Raw genomic sequence first — 19,650 nt, 5'->3', positions numbered from 1 at the left:
TTCGATTTACTATTCCAATTACACGTACGTCCATTGATCCATCGAAGGGTCGGTTTTCGAATGATATGCTCCAAAATCTCTCAAATCCATCGGCACGTTTGTTGGAAAATTATTTTTACAATATTTGTTTGTACATCGATCAATGTTCCAGGGCTTTTATTATATCAATGCTTCTTGCAATAACACGAATCGATAAAACCTTTATAGACCAAATAAAAGGTGGAGAAAGATTTGAATAACTTTTATGGATTCGATTTTTTGGGGTTTTTTCGCGATTTTTTTTTGTGGTAGGGAAAAAACAGAGATTTTTGAAATTTGAAGGGTTTACTTACTGGTATTTCAAATCTGTGATAGAATTTTTGAACTTTCATATCTCGAGTTGATTCGGTGTAAACCCATGTGTTTCTTCGTGGTCTCCACGATTCTGGCGGATCGGTTTATCTGAGATGAAAAAACCAAAGAGCGTTTTGACTTTAAAAGCAGTGACTACCACCTGAACTAAAATCATACAGAAATATTAAAAATTGAAGGATTTTTGCGCTCTGGAACACTGGATTTCAATGTTCTAAAACGTTTCATAGCTCAATAATCCTTCATTTTTTTTATATTTCTGTATGATTTTAGCTCAGGCGAAAAGTCTATGTGCTTTTTCCTCACCGCGAAAAAATCGTGAAAAAACCCGAAAAAATTCGACGGCTACACGGGCTGATCCCCTTAAAGCAATGATGATCAAGAACGATGGTAAAGTTCAATCGAAAAATATGCTTCACGCCTCGCAGGATGCGTGGACGATCGAGCCTGTCAAGTTCGACGTTAGTGCATTGCAGTACGCACGTGTCTACGTTCTGAGGTTTCTGTCGGAAGTGTGGAGTGCAGCTGAACGTATTAAAGCCTTAGAAAAACAAAATTCTGAGGAGAAAACATGGTCAAGGTCGTGAAGTACGTTTGCTCATAAGTAACGGAAACGAATGAAATGAAAGACGTGAAGTATCGGACCGGAATTTGCGGCTTGCATTAGTTTGTGCGTGCACACACTTTTCCGGATCGGATCCCACTGGATCCTGGCCAATTTTATATAAAATCGCCACGCTTCGGTGATGGGTCATCAGAAAGTCTCAGTCTCCGTTAAGATTAAGAACTTTCTTGGGCTCAGAAATTTATTTCCTCGATTCTCGTATCTTTGAACAAGCGCTCATTACTTTGGAACGAATTAAGCTGCGCATCGAACTTCGCACGAGGAATTTTCATCGACCGTGAACTTAGTGGAAATAATTATTTGACAAACCACAGATTGGCGGGACAGACGACAGGAAAAATGGACAACATTTATAAACGCTCGATTCTGAGCCTTCTAGAACGCCCTTGCGAACCGGTCTTCGTTCCAAGGGGCCGGGACAACGTGTGTTTTGACTTTCCTCCTGAATATATGGTAATCGATACATTTTTATTTACTACTAGCTCAGACGCGCGAGTTTTTTGAACGAAACGATGTTTCACTAGAGAAATGAGGGATGTGCCGCTGATCGAAATGCATTTCCTTTTCTTTCCAGCCGGAAAGGTTCAAACCATACGCGACCGAATTACTCGATCGATTTTCGGAGGGGACGGTGACAAGAATACAAGTGAGAGACGTCCCGATACCGGATTTGAGTTTTCCGCTGGAACTCGAGCGCGACGAGCAGTTCTCACTATTTTTCCCAAAACATCGAAGAATGGCTGCTAGTCTCGTCAACAGCCTGATGGATCTGAAGAATTTCGATGAGTTGCTCTCAGTTGCTACGTGTTCGCGGGATCATCTCAATCAGCAAATGTTCTTTTACGCTCTGTGCGTGACGCTTCTTCATCGACACGACACGAAGGATCTCCAGGTTCCTTCTTTGTTCGAAATCTATCCCGCCAGTTTCTTCGGCAGCGCGGTTTTTCCCAAGCTGAAGGAGCAGGCGAAAATCGTGTCCGAAAGTTCACGCGTAAGGGAAACTCTTCGATCTTCCTCGGGAATAAACTCGGGAATAACTCATCCGTTAGCTCGTGACCTGAGAAATTTGAATTTTTCAATAGGTTCCAATCGAGATTTCGAGAAATTACACCGCCAATGATCTCGAACCGGAGAATCGTTTGGCCTACTTCAGGGAAGACATCGGAGTGAATTCGCATCACTGGCATTGGCACGTCGTTTATCCCCATTCCCCGAAGAACATTGAGGTCGTTGACAAGGATCGTCGTGGCGAGCTCTTTTATTGGATGCACCAGCAGGTACTGGGGCGGTAAGTTTGCAGTTGCTTCTTGGCACATTTCGACCTTGAATCAATCTATAATCGCTGGAGAGCGCGATTTTGTATCGCAGATACAACATCGCGCGTTTGTGTGCTAAGCTCGGAAGAGTGAAGAAAATCAAGAGTTTCGAGGACCCGAAAGCCGAAGCCTACTTCCCCAAGCTCAACCCTCCCGAGGCCAGCGGTACATGGGCATCACGCCCGAAAGGGTGCACTCCGTTCCAAGATCTCAACAGACCAGCCGAGGAAGCTTTTTATAAACTCGAGGACATCAAGCGCTGGATAGACAGAATTTATTTAGCCATTCACACGGGCCAGGTGAGGAGCGAAAAGGGCGGTATCATTGAATTAACAGTGGACAAGGGTATTGATATTCTAGGAAACATGATAGAAGCCTCTGATCTCAGCCCTAATCCAAAACTCTACGGAGACATACACAACGCTGGTCACGCCATGATATCGTGTTGCCACGATCCTGACGGTCGTCATCTGGTAAATTCTCACGATTCTTTATCCACGCTCATTCTGCTTGAAATGAAACTGTTTTAAGGTAGTTCGATAGCCGAATGCCGTATAGAAAATAGGCTGCAGCCCCCTTCCGGTGTGAACATTATTCGTTGGGAAATGTGTTCCAAAAATCGTTAAAATTATCGTTAATGATCAGTAAAAAATATATGGTTACGATATTTTAATAAAATTTCATAATTGCTCGTGATTTTGGAATTTTTATATTTAAACGTTTTTTCTTCAGAAGATACTCTAACACTGGGCTCTTTAAATTAAAAGTCGCAAGAACCGCTCTCGAGTTATTTCGATACACATTTTTCGTTTGACGATTAGTCCAGATGGAGAAACCATGGAACTTTAACTTGCAATGTCTGAAAAACTATACGGTAGAGTTACTTTCTTTTTTAATCGATTCGTTAGATTTTTCCGCGCGACATATATTTTTCAAAATTTTCGTAAGAAATCGGGTTCGATAGAACAACCTTAAATGTTCGACTAAATCGGAATTTTTGAACGAGTTTAGGAGAGCTACGGAGCCATGGGGAACGTAACAACGGCCATGAGGGACCCGTTTTTCTACAGATGGCATACTCTGATTGACGACATTTTTTATGAATATAAAAACACTTTGCCGGAATATACTGACGCTGAGGTGAGGAAGAAAGTTAGAAAAAATTTTACGTCGTTCACGATTTGTGGGGAGAGAAATTCACACTCGACGATAAACTTGCGTTACTACAGTTGAGCTTTCCTGGAATTGAGATCACCGCTGTCGGGCTAACAACTCCGGACGCTTCAGCGAATACGCTACTGACGTTTTGGTCCAAGAGCATGGTTGATGTCAGTAGAGGGCTCGACTACGAACCTCAAGGCGATCTTCTAGTGAAATTCACGCATTTGAATCACGCTAATTTCAAGTACCATTTCACGGTTTTGAACACTGGTAACTCAGCGAAAATTGGCACTGTCAGAATCTTTATTGGTCCGAAGCTCGACGAACGCGAGCTGCCTTTCGTTCTTCGATCTCAAATGCGCTTGATGATTGCGATGGACAAATTCGTCGTGACTTGTAAGAAGGAAAAATTGCTTTCTATACGATGATTTCAAACGCCTCGAAAATTAACTGCGATTGAGGCAGAAAAATTATATTTTGACAGTTCAACCGGGAGAGAATTACGTCGAGCGGGCGTCGAGCCAGTCCTCTTTGACAATCTCTTTTGACACAATATACCGGGAAGTTGAAGAAAATTTAACTCTCCACAATGACGAAAGAGCTTTCAATTTCTGTGGCTGCGGCTGGCCTCATTATTTGCTCGTGCCCATTGGAGACGAGGGAGGATACCCTATGGAAATGTTCGTCATGATTTCCGACCACGCAGACGATTTGGTAGGAAATAATCTCTACTTGGTCTCAGCCGACAGGAGCTTTTTTCGATTCCTTGTCAATGATTTTTTCTTGAATTGTAAATTTCATGAAATTTACAATTCAATCGTTTTGCAGGTTGAACAACCTTCCCCAACGGGATGCAGCGACGCTGCTACATTTTGTGGACTTCGGGATCGCAAGTACCCGGATGCTCGTGCCATGGGATATCCGTTCGATCGTAAACCCCCAACTAATATCGATACTTTGGCTGCCTTTCTCAAACCGAATATGGCACTGACCGATATCACTGTGAAATTCACCGATACTTATATTCCACGGTCGGATAAGACCGCCTAAAACGGAGGTCAATTTTACAAATTTTGTCTTTTCCTCAGTCGGCGTAAAGAAAGTCTGTTCGACGAGAACTCGCGCTACTCTTCGATGATCGTTTCTACGAAACGAATCCATTCGCGTCTCTGACTAATCTTTGTTGTAAACAACTGTTTTGTAAAAGGAAAAATTGAATAAAGTATTTACGCTCACTGTTATCGAGAGTTATTCCCTGTTCGTCATGCTCCTTTGAAAAAACAACTTTTCAAATTTTTATAATAGCTAGTTACTTTACCTTGACGAATAAACAGCTAGAATTAAAACTCGATTGAATCACTCGCAAAAGTATTGAGCAATAGATTGAAAAAACTGATTTAGAGAGATTCGATAAATCGTCCATTGAACTGCACTATTGGTGTTCTCTCCTTCTTCCTTTTTATATACAAATGTATTTTTTATCAAAAGTTTGGCTACTTTTGGAACGAGAGTGATTGAATCAGTTACCCCGAATCTTCGAATGAGTCAGAAATCATGAGAAAATCGAATCTAACAATTCATTAGTATTTGAAAAATATGGAAACACGTGAAATGCTAGTTACCGATTGGAAGGTAATTCGGAAGTGAGAGAAATCAAGCAGTGGCCGAGGGCTTGTGTGCGGTTTATACAGAAGGTTTGTGGAGAGTTGTAACAATTTCAATAGAACGTCCGAAAAGTAAATACGAATAGAAATGTTTTCTGGAGTATTTTATTCAAAAGAAAACTCAAAGGCAAGAATGTTTGACTTCGAAAAATGGATGTGCAGCCGGAGGAGCCCGTAGGCACAGTTAGTTTCTTCATAGAAAAAAAAGCAATCCAGCGAATGCACTCGGGTCATTTTTGCAACTTTTATTAAAACTTTGTATGAGCTTGGAATTTTTACACGGAAGTAACGAAAATTCTCCAAGGTGTGTTGACTGGGAATCATTAAAAAATTAGCGTACAAAATGGAAGAACGAATTCAAACGGTGGTGTATGCACACGAAAAATGCATGACCATATTTGTACGAGGAAACCTAGCGCCGAAGGAGTACATAGTTATTAAAAACTAATGTTGGATCAGTAGAATGGGAGCAAAGGAGTGAGAGAAAAATCCAATTTTGTCAAGAGCAAAATCAATTTAGAGTAATTCGTCGTATTTTCAATGGCATTATTTCTTTTCATTTAACAAAAATAAAATCTAAATTCTTCACCATCCGGAGGGAACGTAAATTTAATATTTTATTGGTTTCTGGTATTTCATGTAAAAATACACTTCGCGCGATCTCCGGTGGCTAGCTACATCGACGAGTTCTCCACTCGCAATACTCGTATGTGCACGTTGAATTTCCTATCGCTTTCAAAGCTCCAATTTAACTGGAAATGATGAGGTTCGAAGGGCTAATGAAAATTCACCGATGAAATTAAATTTAACAGTGAAAACGTATCATTTTCACAATTTCTTGTTTACTGAGAATTTATTTTCAAGCAGATTAATATTCGTTGTATTCATTTGGAATTTCCATTATATGAACTGACTTCAACTAAATTGGACCAAACCGGGCTACCCCTTTCTCGCTTTTGTGTCGGCTAATTATTATTAGAATTCGCTGAAACAATATCATTGATTATCCTCCTCAATTAAGCTGGTTAAGATGACCTTTGAAAACTGATGAAAAACTATACAGCGAATTTATTGTTGGTTGACAAATGGCACTCGTGGCAGTTCGATACGTGAAAAATGCTCGAGCGTTAACAGTCGACTCTTTTGATTTCAGCGTTGTCAATACTGACAGTGTTCTTTTCGTATAAATTTTGCTTATTTTGAGAAATAAGCACGTTTTACTGCGATCCATTGATGTGATTTATGTTCGACAGCAGTTTCATACGGAGTCTGATTAAATTGTTTTTAATCCTCCGTGGTCACACATTTTAGGAAAAACGCGCTAGTTACACGGGGTCGGAATGACCCCAGCCACGTTTAAACGCTTGCCCCGTTGCCAGTATCGTTCCGAACGGCACATAAAAATTCAGAATATTAGTTTGAACCTTCCCGAATAAGAATATGACAGGAAAAAATGTATATCCAATTTTCAAAATGTCAAAAAAAATCAGCAACCACGCCATATTTAAGGAAAAACCATTTTTTACTAAAAAAAATGGTTTAACCAGCTTCCTCGGGCGTCAATAATTTATAAATTCTAGATCAAAGTTGCGCTTGGGGCCATTTCGACCCCTGGTGACCACGGAGCGTTAAGGATCCCCCCTTTTGTGTTCAAGAGTCATAAGAGTCATTCAAGAGTTTTTAAAATGCCTCAGTTTACAGAGCGTACTTCAACGATGCGCAGAATGCAGTCCGCGAGTGCACAGGATGCACGACCGACTGTTTAGATGTTTAGAAGTTGTCTCGCTGATAGCTCGATGTTTGGTCAGTGTGTTTTGCACGTGGCTGCATTCTGAGGTTTCGATCGGAAGTCCATCTCCGACGATTACATATTAGGATAAGGGGGAAAATAGCGAGAGTGGAAAACATAACGAAGGTCGCGAAGTACGCGAACTCATGAGAAACGGAAACGAGTTGCGGGCCGGGGCCGTTGAAGGGCCACGTGAAGGATCGGGCCGGAATTTGCGGCTCGCTTTGGCTCGTGCACTTGGACACTTATCCGGATCGGTAACCCGCTGCATCCTGAAGAATTTTGCATAAAACGAGTGTCGATTCTTCAACGGTGCATCAGAAAGTTTCTAGTCGTGCGTACGAGCTCGTCAAACTAAAATTACAAGGCCCAGGCCTCTACCAGAACTTTTCCACTTTCTGATTGATCGCGGACCTGCTCCTCGGTTTAGCGAGACGTTGGCGAAGAAGTTGCTCTTTTTCGGCGCACTCGAAACAACATTTAAGGGGAGCACACCCGACCAACAAGATGGAGAACAACGTTATGAAAATTCTGAGCCTTCTCGAACGACCTTTCGAGCCGGTATTCATTCCCAAAGGACCGGTCAACATCAGCTTCAAATTGATCCCCGAATCCTTGGTAATTCGTGACGTTTTCGTTGTCGTTTATTTTTTTTTACTAATTCTAATGTATGAAATGAAGGAAAGTGGTAAGTTTTCGTGTTCACAATCTTCCAGGTCTGATCTGTCGACCGTGGCACAGATTTTTATAACTTTGAATCGCGGCGATTAAAAATCGAGTGGCCTTCAGTCAGCCGAGACGTTTGTTTATTGCAAGTAATATGGACGCGGAAGTATTGCATGCTCGATGCTCTAATGCCCTTTTGATTTTTTATCCTCCAGCCAGAGAGATTTCAACCGTTCATCAATGAAATCCACAACTCATACTGCGAGGATCCAAAAAATTCTGTTGTACGAGTGAAAAATATTTCACTTCCGGATTTGAGTATTCCAATGCGACTAGACCGGAACGAATCGTTCACGCTGTTTTCTGAACACCATCGAGAAATGGCGGCTGATCTTATCAACACGTTCATGGGAATGCGCACCTTCGATGACTTTCTTGCCGTCGCTGCCAGTTCCCGTGATCACCTCAATCCGCAATTGTTCTTCTACGCTTTGTCCGTTGCGATTCTCCATCGTAAAGACACCAGAAATATACCGATTCCTCCTCTGCACGGAGTCTTTCCCGAACGTTTTTTCGAAAGGTCGATTTTTCCTAAAATACAAGAACAATCGAACATCATGCCTGCCGGATCGCGGGTAAGTTAAAACCTTCACGAGTCACATTAAGGTAGGTCATGCCCGTAGGATAGTCTTTTATGGGTGTCTGAATTGCCTCGATTTTTACTCCCTAATTAAAAATATTATCACTTTGAATTAATGTCAGAGTTATTAATTCGAAATTGTAAATAAATATCTTCAATTTATCTTTTGGCGAATGAAATCACAAGCCATTAATTGAACGGGGATCCATCACTGACCGAACCCGAAATTTCATTCGTCCCTGGCCAAAATACCATACTTTTTCATGTAAAAAATCGCATTAAATAGCGCAAAGGGAAATCGAGGAAAAAGTTTTAATAAAAAGACAGAAGATTATGAGAGGATTGGGCCAAGCCAAGAAGAAACAAAATGCTGAAATAAGCAAATGTGAGGTTATACGACTGCTCATTACCAATTTTCCCAAGCCTTCATTGTATACTGCATTGTTATTGTGTACGTTTTTCATACACTTCGTAAAAAGCGTTCATTCGTTGTATGGAAAGATAAACGATTTTTTACGCATAGTCCCCCCCCCCCCCCCTGTGTATTTTTCTTCATATTTAAAGACGTTTATCTCAATAACCAATAAGACGAAGCCTTTAAGGAAGTTGAGGCATTAGAATGAAAATGATGTCACCGCTTTTAAACCGATTGCATCTTATAAAGTGAAGTGTAAAAAAAAATCAGTTTAATTTTCAGACAGTTTAGGAGCGTCATTGCTAAGAAAAATCAATAACAATTTGGGCCAAATAACATGTAATCTTATGGAAGTCAAAACACATTCAGTGATATCTCTCTTAAAAATGATGCTAAAAATATGAAATTTTTTGGGCAACATGAGCAAGGCTTGTCGAATAATGTCAATTTTTTTCAGATTTATTAGGAGATTTGCTGAGATTATATTAATAATAATCTGTTTTCCGTGCAGTTTTTTGAGGCTAGGATCGTCACCGTTCGTGTTTTCGACTGAGCTTTCGCCAGTTTTTCGTCTTTTTTTCCCCAACTTTTCTTTAAAGTATATGCAACATGGCCAAACTGTAAACTGGCCTAACTTTTGAAAGGTACAGGTCATCACTTTTGGGTAAAAAAAATGACTGTACAGCCTCAACTTCCTTAAAATTTGATATGCGTGTCAGTCGACTGCCCGTTTAAACTCTGAGTAAATTTCAAGACTTTCTTAAGAAAATCGTTTGGTGCATGAGCCACCTTGATTTGGACGATTCTTCGATCGTGCGCTGCTGAAATTAACTCGTTTTTCATTCAATCGACCCTTGTACACGCATCTTTCGATAGATTCCCGTCGAAATTAAAAAACTGACCGCCACTCCTCTTGAGCCGGAACATCAGCTCGCCTACTTCAGGGAAGATATTGGAATCAATTTGCATCATTATCATTGGCACCTCGTCTATCCGATAGTGAAAGTTGCCAAAGAGATTGTCGAGAAAGATCGTCGCGGTGAGCTCTTCTACTACGCGCATCAGCAGATATTGGCGCGGTAAGCTTCAGCTCCTTGCCAGGCATATATTCTGTGGTGCGTTTAAAAATCGCGAAAAAACGGTCGATCGGTTTCAGGTACAACGCCGAACGGCTCTGTGCCCAACTCGGTCGCATAAAGAAGATAAAAAGTTTCGAAGAACCGGAAGCCGAAGCTTATTTTCCAAAGCTGACTACACTCAACGCAGAGTTCAACTGGGCATCGCGTCCAGCAGGACTTACAGTTTTCCAAGACGTTTCCAGACCGGTTGAAGGATTTTCCGTCAAACGCGATGACTTGAAGCGCTGGAAGGAAAGAATTTATTTAGCCATCCACTTGGGCGAAGTTACAACCGAAACGGGCGAAATTATTAAGCTGACGGCAGACAGGGGCATCGATATTCTTGGCAATATGGTAGAAGCTTCCCCACTCACCCCGAACAGACAATTGTACGGTGACTTACATAACTCTGGACACATGTGCATAGCCACCTGCCATGATCCCGATGGACGTTATATGGTAAATTTTTCAATTCGCGTATTTACTCATAAACAACGCTGCTCCTAAAAGCTCTACTCTCAAATTTGAAAATCAATATGTCTCCTCTTTTACCATTAATCTTCTGTGTTATCCGCCTAGAAATGTTTAAGAGTAGAGACGTGACTCGTACATAAAATAAAAATCTTCGGAGTGGAAATGTTATCGAGTAGATTTGTAAGAGTCGAGTTGTGTTGCAGCGAGTCAACAATTCTACCCTCAGTAATGTATTCAATAACAGTTCTCCTCTAAATATATGCTCAAAGAGCGGAGTTGTTATCGTGTAGAGCTGTGACGATGTACCTGCTAGTTAACAACTCTATCGATAGTCATTCTCGATAACAACTCCGCTCCTTAAGGAGTTTCGGTACAGGCGATACAATGTTGCCATGCTAATCCGCGCTAAAAAAATTAAAAAATTCAAAAAGTTCAGAATTTTATAAAATTTGGTGAACATATTCTTTAGTGCCAAATTTGACGACACAAATTTTTTAACATTTTTCTTCTACACAGTTATCGAGTAATCGATCACTAAAGTTTACGTGTATAAGCATAGCGTTTCCACATATATAGGTATACATTCCGGGCATGATAAATCTGCTTTAATGCGTAATTACTCGATAACTAAGTAGAAGAAAATTTCGAAAAAATTTGAGTTTTCGCACTCGATGTTGAAGAACATTATCACCAAATTTGATCAATTTCTTAATATTTTGACTTCTGTACCGAAACTCCTTAACAACTCTGGATCTGAGTAAGAGAACGTCCACCCTCTTTAACATATCTACTCCGGTGTGATATTTAATCCCCAATATCTCTACTCATGATGATTTCAGAACGTATCTCATCATGAGTAGAGATATTAAAGATCATGGATTATACATGAGTAGACGTAGAGGTGTTACGAATTTCGGAGTCAAGATTTTAAGAGCAGAGTTCTTTTTGAACAGAGCCATAAAAAGGACGGTTGTTATTCTTACACTCTAAATCCAAGTGTGTTATTGCTAACACACATTAAGTGTGTTCTGTAGTTAGCGCCATAAGGAAACTATAGATTTTTAACACACCATAAAACGTGTAAAAAGTGACTACAAGAAATCTACAATTTGCTTACGGCATTAAGTACAGAACACACTTTACGTGTGTTGGCAATAACACACTTGGTTGGATTTACAGTGTATTTGGACACGAGTTACGCGCATGATTCAATTCTTGCTCACGAGCGATCTCGGTCGGAGGAACGTTTTCAAAATTTCTAAAGCAACATTTACACGGAGAGAATTAAATTTAAAAAATTACCGTCCAGTAACGATAGTGCGGTGACGAGCTGCCATTCGTGACATTATGGTGGGGAAAAAATGGTATTTTCCTATACATTAAATCATATTCGTTGTTCAGAGTAGGAACTTTTACCGGAGTAGTATGTCTAAGAGAAATGAGCGGTTAAAGGTGCCGTACTTTTGAAAATTATTTAAATATTTATTTCGAAATATTACATGAGCGTCACGGTGAATTTTACTGCGCTCCACTGTAAAAACTTCCGTACGAATGTTCATTCCAGGATGCTGCGATAATAGGGACATGGCAAACATTGGGGCAAAGACATTTTACCGTGATGCACCGTAAAATTTATTAAACGTTTTCTAAATTTTAGTATACGTACCGTAAATTTCACTATTTGCAATATTTACTAATATAAAGCTGAAAATTCAGGAACTAATTTTTTTCGTTAACTTATCCCCGCAAACACATCCGGTAAATTTAACAGTGAATTTCCCGCTAAATATTACCGTTTAATCCTCCCCGTGTACATTATTTTTATGTGAATTTTGAGCATCTCAGTTCTAGCCGTTTCAAGCGGTCAGTGAATTTCACGTTTTTTATAATGAAAAACATTATTTTAAATCCTTTGTTCCTGCTCGAAGAGTAAATGCTTTAAAACTCGGAAATTTATCGGAGCGATTTTTCACATTGGCATGAAATAAAAGTAGAGTCATCGGCAGGCAGCATCATCTGCGCGAATTCGATTAGAATTCCTACGAGAAAAATGCTTGAGGCGACGTTGATGCTGGTTCCATGATAGTGGAGGGTGGGAATAAAAATCTCAACACGTCCTTGGTCACATTATCACTTTTTCTTCTGTAAAAAAGGCGTTTGGATTGCGCACTTTGCAAAAAGTGTGCAACGCGAACATTGAAATTCCGCGTTGATGAAAAGTGATGCAAAAACTTCTTTTTGAAGGTGAAATTCGATTTGGCCGACACGAGGCTTCACATTCTTTTTGTGCAATTGATTTAGGAGCCCGAAGGTGTCATGGGATCGGTGGTCACAGCAATGAGAGATCCGATGTTCTACAGATGGCACAACTGGATGAACGAGATTTTTGTCGAATACAAATCAACTTTGCCTGAATATACCAACTCCGAGGTAAGGAATACGCTTCAAAATGGAATACAAATGAAACTAAAAGTTTTCAAAGGAGATGCTGGGCGCGCATTTTTACTCGACGTTATTTCAGTTGGACTTCCCTGGGATCGAGATCACCAGTAGTCGAGTGACCAGTCCGGACGTTGCGGAAAACACGCTGCTGACGTTTTGGACCAAGAGCGATGTAAATATTACGCACGGTCTTGACTTCGCCCCCAGAGGAGACGTTTTCGCGCGGATGTGTCATCTCAATCACGCTAATTTTCGGTACCACATCACGGTTTTGAATAACTCTAGCTCAGCCCGAACCGGTACGGTGAGGATCTTCATGGGCCCGAAATACGACGAGCGTCAACTTCAGTTTCCTCTCCGAGAGCAGATGAGGTTCATGATCGAAATGGACAAATTCGTCGTGACCCGTAAGCTTGGAACAACATTATTCAGCCGAGATTGAAAAAGTTTAATAAAGCACTGTGTTAATTGGTAACTTACGAGAAGGTTTTTCCGAGCAGTTCAACCAGGAGATAATTTCATCGAACGTCTTTCCAACGAGTCATCGGTGACTCTCTCCTTTGAAAAAATATTCCGCAATCATGATCTCTGGGAGACCCTTCAAAAGACGGATTCTAGCGGAAGTGCTCGCAGGACCGATTCCGAGTTCTGCGGCTGCGGGTGGCCTCACTACATGCTCTTGCCCAAGGGCACAGCCGGAGGCTACGCCATGGAATTGTTCGTCATGGTTTCGAATCATGCAGATGATTTCGTAAGAACATTTTTCCTTTCATTCTTCGTTCTTTCAACTTTTTCATAGATTCAGAAAAAAAATTCAACAGAGTCGAAATTTAAGTGCAACTTTCATTAAGCGTTTGGCTGAGCTCCACTATTTCGAAATCCATTAACTCGTCGAATTATCAATTTCAAATATAATTACGGAGGGAAGAAATTTGCTGGTTCGACCGAATCTTCGTTGGATCACCAAATCGTTGCGAGCAAAACGAAATTCGTTAACCTCGATGAAATTTTGAGTCCACTCAAATGGATGTTGCTCATTAAGACGATAATATCGTTGAATCAACAGATTTCAATTTGTTCATCAAGGTTTGGCGAACCAACGTTAAAAATTTTGAAAAATCGACAAATTTCTCTTCCCCGATCATCATTGGTTTGATCAGAATTCGTCGGTTGACGCTGAAGTTTGCAACGTTGGAGTCCAACGAAATGATCTAAAAAAAACTCTCGAATAATTCCAGTTAATATCAAATTTTGTTTCCTGCCGAATTTTCAATTCGTAGTTTTTCAACTTACACCAATGATTTCGTGAAATAAAAAATTGCTAAATTACAAATATTTTTTCGTTAATTTTGTTGGACCCCAAAGTTGTAAACTTCAACGTCGTATTCGTCTTTTTTTTAGGTGCAACAATCTTCAACAACCGGATGTAGTGACGCTTCAGCCTACTGTGGGCTCCGTGATCGCAAGTATCCTGACGCTCGTGCCATGGGATTTCCATTCGATCGTAAACCCCATGATGGTATCGAAACCTTGTCTGATTTCGCTAGACCAAATATGTCAGTCACAAACGTCAAAGTGAAATTTACAGACACCGTTGTACCACGTTCTTTTGCAACAGCTTGAAAACGGATTCAGCTACATTGAAAGAAGTTTTGTGGCAAAATCAAGATGCAAAGTAACATCGAATTAACTAACGACGCTGATTCCCATGATCTATTGAACTTTTTATTTTCAGGTATTATTTTTCGCTCGAATAAAGTAATCTTGTGTCTCAAACGAGGATTTAGTTTTTTTTGTTTCGATCTAATACTCCCAACATTTCATCAATGATTGCTTTCCACTCAAAACCACCTGAATTACGATCGTACTGTCAGGATATTTATTGACTGATTGAATTTTATTGAAATCTTAGAAACTTTCAGGAAAAACTTAACAAAAAGGGATTGGAAAAGAGCCTGAAAAAGCACAAAGACTGGAATAGTGGAAAAATATTACGAAACCGCAAATTGAGAAAAAATACAATAAATGCAACATGAGTTTTCACTATTCCCTACCTTTATAAATTTGGCTCGCTCCCCGATTTTCAATAACATCCACTTCGATTATTGCCCAAGTTGGTACATTTACAGATTACATTTTACCGGTGCTCTCAAAGCAACGATTCGATCGGAAGTGATCAGTAACGAACCACGAATGGAAATTGGCACAGAATCTACGGTTTATGTAATGCAGCATCCCAACCGAGAATCCGTATAGAATGATTCTTTTAACGTGGAAAAAAAAAATTCCATTCAGTTGTCGTTTTGGAGGAAACTCTCGCAGAGAAATAACTCAATCCGATAATATTAGATATTTCGATTATGATAGATCATTTCATTTAATGTTGTCAAATGTTCACGAATCGAGTTAAAGTTGATCCATTCTATGCCATTCGATTTTATCTCGTTTCTTGTCTGTTTATTTTTCGTCCGTCTCATCGGAATTTAGTCAATGTGGATTTATTATTTTTACAATCCATCAAGACTTCAAAGTCCTTTCAAAGTGGGATGATAACTCATTTTAACGTGCATAAATGTTTATTAATATAAAAGTATAAAAAACTAATCATTATCAAGCGAGTATGATTCTGAGAAAACCGCAGGTCGGTGAGAGAACAAAACTGAATTATTTTAGATTATTTTACGAAATACTCCGACGCTAGTAGTTCAGCAGTTTTGATAATTCGTTGACTCATTGTCACTGTCAATAATCGGCACTATTCTTGTTTCCGGGAGGTTTTAGTGTGAAGCGAATGTGAGCAAGTTGGTTTCGATGATCGATTGCCAAACAAATAAAAACGAGTAGATAAAAATTTTCATATAATTTCCGTCGATTACAGTAAATCCGATGTTTCGAAATGTATTTTTAAAATACGTACGAGACAACGCTCAACGGTATAGATATAGAAAAGTGTGCACTTGTGAACTTTGGTTCTCATCGCTACTTTGTTGTGCCACGAAACACGAGAAAGCACTTCAGCCGACTTCCGTCCAGTGGCTGAGTTAATTGGAGCATTGTTGATGGGATGATATTATACAGAGCCAGGAATTTGTTGTTTGATTTAAAAAATTCGAGCGAATACCGGCGAGCAACAAAAGAAATTAAAATAAATAAAAGCAGAAACAAGTCGTGTTGCTTTTGTGCTATGCAATTAGAGTATTTTCCACTCGCACAAGAATCGACCATTTCATATGTACGAGAGATCAAACAGGATCATTTTCGACAGTGGGGAATACTCGTGGAAATAAATTTACGTAAATACGATCTGCACGTATATGCAGCAAAAATACTCCATAAGATTTGTATTGGAAAATAAACCCAAACGAGTTATCGACAATTTTTCTCCATCGCCCCAATCAACAACCAAATACGATTGCAGCTTGATCAATACTCATTGCATGTGATGTGACTTCTACGAACAGCCACTCATGGATTTCCATAAATATGAGTTCAGAGGCCTTCTGGTTTTGTTTAAACGTTTTTCGTGTTCAACGTTCGAGAAGTGAATTATAGAAAGAGAAAGAAGAAGCTATTTACCGACGTGGGTTTATATCTCTATATCTCTTTGCAGCACTTTTAGTCTATTTCCCACCACTTATATATTTCTCTCTTGCGAAATTTACCTCCGACCTGCTCGTCGACTGATTTATATACGTTTTTGCACTTGATGTAATAAACGCGTGAGCTCGGATTGTCCCGAAGGAAAAGAGCATCCACGGGGAGTAAATGAAGCGGCGTACATTGCTCTGGAAAGTTGCGGCTACTCAAAAATCCATCCTAGTTTTCCTCATCGACTTCGTTTTTCATCAAGAATGTTGTTTTACGAAAAATGAGGCTTTCGAAATCTTTTGATTCGTGAGATTACGAGCTGAAATTCCCATCGAAGTATTCCCACTAAAATTTCATTCTTTCGCATATTCAGCAAAGCTTCCTTTACATCGGGCATTAGCTTGAAACATTTATAAACGAAAAATGAGTTTTTCGGAACTTTTCAAAACCAAGAGAAAATGAATCCTGGATAATTTCCTTGTGGGTAAATCTCGGACGAAAATTTGAATTATGCAAAGATAATTTTTGCCCATAAGTGTGGGAAAAAGGAATATTTCGTCCTCATCCTCGTCATCAAAATCAGAATTGCAGTTTTTACAATTGTATTTTTACTGGCACCCGTGAGTGGGCCCATTTAGAGCACTCATGTACGCGTCGACACATGTATTAACCAACCCCGTACCACTGTTGGCCTACTTACCTTACACTGCTTTTTTTTCCAACAACAAAACGTTCTACCAGCAAATTATAGCGATAAATGAGAAAAATACTATGCACAATTATAGTTCCATATATGAACATTCATGTAGAGAATTATTCTAATAATTGCAAAAAAATTCGAGGCAGCAAGAGACAGTCAAAATTTGACGTAAAAATTTCGTTCTGTACCTGGATTTATGAAAATTCTTCACTGTTCATAAACACATGAATGAGAAAGAGGTTACAATGAACAATTATATCAACCGGGCATATATTTACATTCCGTAGTTTGGATGTTATTGCTTACTACTCAACTTGCCCCGTTGGCCAACTAGCCCCGGTCTCCCCTAATCGACAGGAAGACCAGAATTTCTCTGATAACTTTTCTCACATGATACGAGATCCGAGTCGAGATGAGACAATAACAAAGGAGCTTGCAGCCCCACTGAAAAAATGAGCTTCCTATCTTGCTTCTATCTTAGTCTCTCAAACTTCGCAGGTGCCGTGTTACGAATACTGTTAATTTGAACTGCTAAAAGTTACGTTTGATTGAATTAGATGAAATTTTTTACAATTTATTTGCCGAGGTCATGTCGATTTGTGATTTGTGCAATAATTTTATGAGCATTCGATACAACTGACCAAGTTCAAACTCTCCATTTGTCAATATCCAGGAATCGATGATGGGGACTACGAATAGCGATGACTGAAGGGCCGGTGTACGCATTCGATCGCTGAAGCAAGGCTCCCCCTGGCTCTTGGATGGATGATGCTCGACGTTGTTGAAGAGCGACGCTTTGACCATGCACCAGATCTGCAGCGAGGGCTGAGTGCGGTTATGCAGTTTCGCTGAGTTTTCGATGGCGTTAACCAGCTGAGTTTCCGCCAAGAAGCGTTAGTCCGCTCGCCAACTGGGATTTCCGCAATCTTCTCTCGCCCTCGCACAAACCAAATGCGATATAATGGCGCATTGGGAATAAGTGGCATTCGCTCTTGGGGGAATTTGTGGGTTTGGAAATTGGAGAAAAGGGATGAGACGAGTCGTTGAAATTGAAAAACTCATCTGCAACCGCCTGAACACGTTTGAGTAGTAATTATAATGGTTTGAACATTGACAAATGAAACGTCGAGCCTGAAATTTTATTCTCCGTCTGCCGCCTCACGGTCACACTCGACTTGCCCCTTGTGAGATTTTTCCTGACGTTTATTACAGTCCCTCGAACATGATTATTAGCGCGCGCTTCTTCACAAAACACATAATTGAACTTTTCATCAAATTTTCGTTGGATTTTTTTGGACTGACTCTGGTCTCATGCTCGGGATTAGCAACGACCAGAGGCTTTAGCCGAGCACAAACTGTCACGTCCTCACTTTATGATCCGTGGAATCTAGTAGTTCGTATTCGTACGGATCTTCTAAATTCTCGTCCTCTTTCTCTCCTTCCCAGCGTCTCTCTTTTCTGTTTTATGTTAGTAATTAATGTAGCTCCAGGGCGCCCCGGGTCCACCTCACGCTGCTTTTCCTTCTTCTCCCTTTTGCCTCATTACCATAATCCTTGGAGGTACCTCGTACTACACAATTCCTCGTTGCACAGCCGCACGTATGACCAGATTGATTCCGGTCATTACTTTTAGTTGCCACTTTGTAGCGCATTTAAAAAGAAATGCCCTCCATACTTCTCTGCTCTCCACCGTCCCTTCCGTTCGGAATTTCATGTCAGGAACCACCGCGGCGATATTAAACGTCACAATAAAATGTTGAGTTAGTGTCTAAAATAATAGAAAACTATGAAACCGAATAATAATGATTCTTGGGTTCTGCGTTCTTCGTTGGATGTTTGTAGGAAAAATTGTTGTCACTGACAACCTTCGCCATTTTACTCCCTTCGTAATTTTATGCAATCAGACAGATTCAAAATCGGAATACGATCAAATCGAATAAAGTTTTATCAAAACATTTCGACGTTTCCGATGTTGAATAAAGAGGCTTTGCCAGAAAAAATGAGGTTTTCGTAGCGGGAAAATGAGTTTTCAAAATTGTTGAAAATGAAACTTCGCCGTGCGAAGATCTCTTGTAATTTCGTTCAAATAAATAGCGAATCTACTCGCTCGATAATGTTCCTCTAAAAGATAACGGGGCGCGATTATGTTTCGTCAATGAATGCTAATTTATTATTGCAGCGTCGTTGCTGTTAAAAATCCATAAAGTCTGATCGTTTTATAAGAAAACTGTGATATTCAGAATTTTTTCCTCCTTCATTCCATTAACCGATTTTCCTTTCTTTCTCTCTTCTTTTTTGTCGGCGGATGCTCATCCGTTGAGAACTGAATACCCGGTGTGAATCCTCTTGGAATTAAGCGATCCTTTCCTGCGCTAGATGCGCAGGCAGGATAACCACGCGATTAGCATAAACGGCCAATAATTTGGTCGCGCACTGAGCATTCGTGACAACGCGATAAACATGTCAAGGTTTTTCGATCACGCTTCCAAGGCTTGCCTCGTCCAAACTCTTCTAGCCGACACATCTCATGATTGAGTTTTATCGAATATTCAGTTTGGGCTTGCTGCAGGGCTTTATTGGTAATCGATAAAGACAAAAAATCGTTTTTTTTTAAACTTTCACGTGATCGCCTTTCGTACTAATGTCGGTGTAGCGGAGAACGCCATTTCTTTGGCCCTTTGGCGGTCGCGTTACTCGCTTT

At 40.1% G+C, this 19,650-nt stretch overlaps 2 protein-coding genes across 2 annotated transcripts; both read left to right on the top strand.

Moving 5' to 3' along the window:
* The first annotated feature begins 1,124 nt into the window (after positions 1–1,124).
* LOC122411022 (phenoloxidase 1-like) lies at positions 1,125–4,694 on the top strand. The gene is made up of 8 exons (XM_043419543.1): positions 1,125–1,429; positions 1,551–1,967; positions 2,059–2,264; positions 2,345–2,765; positions 3,304–3,432; positions 3,522–3,849; positions 3,938–4,167; positions 4,282–4,694. Exons 1-8 carry the CDS (start codon positions 1,316–1,318, stop codon positions 4,501–4,503), a joined length of 2,067 nt encoding a protein of 688 aa, XP_043275478.1. The 5' UTR covers positions 1,125–1,315; the 3' UTR covers positions 4,504–4,694.
* A 2,551-nt stretch (positions 4,695–7,245) lies between these two features.
* LOC122411013 (phenoloxidase 2-like) lies at positions 7,246–14,440 on the top strand. The gene is made up of 8 exons (XM_043419530.1): positions 7,246–7,524; positions 7,788–8,207; positions 9,504–9,706; positions 9,784–10,204; positions 12,521–12,649; positions 12,741–13,068; positions 13,162–13,412; positions 14,063–14,440. Exons 1-8 carry the CDS (start codon positions 7,414–7,416, stop codon positions 14,282–14,284), a joined length of 2,085 nt encoding a protein of 694 aa, XP_043275465.1. The 5' UTR covers positions 7,246–7,413; the 3' UTR covers positions 14,285–14,440.
* Positions 14,441–19,650: the final 5,210 nt, after the last annotated feature.

This window comes from Venturia canescens, chromosome 1 (assembly GCF_019457755.1).
Source record: "Venturia canescens isolate UGA chromosome 1, ASM1945775v1, whole genome shotgun sequence".
Lineage (NCBI taxonomy): Eukaryota > Metazoa > Arthropoda > Insecta > Hymenoptera > Ichneumonidae > Venturia > Venturia canescens.
This window is presented reverse-complemented; position numbering and strand designations above follow the sequence as displayed.

What these genes read in the sequence shown, in the direction of transcription:
- LOC122411022 (XM_043419543.1), top strand. Translation starts at nt 1,316, where the DNA reads ATGGACAACATTTATAAACGCTCGATTCTGAGCCTTCTAGAACGCCCT. An exon ending in ATCCTGACGGTCGTCATCTG is followed by an intron (nt 2,766 to 3,303) that starts GTAAATTCTCAC and finishes GAACGAGTTTAG; the next exon opens with GAGAGCTACGGAGCCATGGG. An exon ending in CCGACCACGCAGACGATTTG is followed by an intron (nt 4,168 to 4,281) that starts GTAGGAAATAAT and finishes ATCGTTTTGCAG; the next exon opens with GTTGAACAACCTTCCCCAAC.
- LOC122411013 (XM_043419530.1), top strand. Translation starts at nt 7,414, where the DNA reads ATGGAGAACAACGTTATGAAAATTCTGAGCCTTCTCGAACGACCTTTC. An exon ending in TCATGCCTGCCGGATCGCGG is followed by an intron (nt 8,208 to 9,503) that starts GTAAGTTAAAAC and finishes ATCTTTCGATAG; the next exon opens with ATTCCCGTCGAAATTAAAAA. An exon ending in CTGAATATACCAACTCCGAG is followed by an intron (nt 12,650 to 12,740) that starts GTAAGGAATACG and finishes ACGTTATTTCAG; the next exon opens with TTGGACTTCCCTGGGATCGA.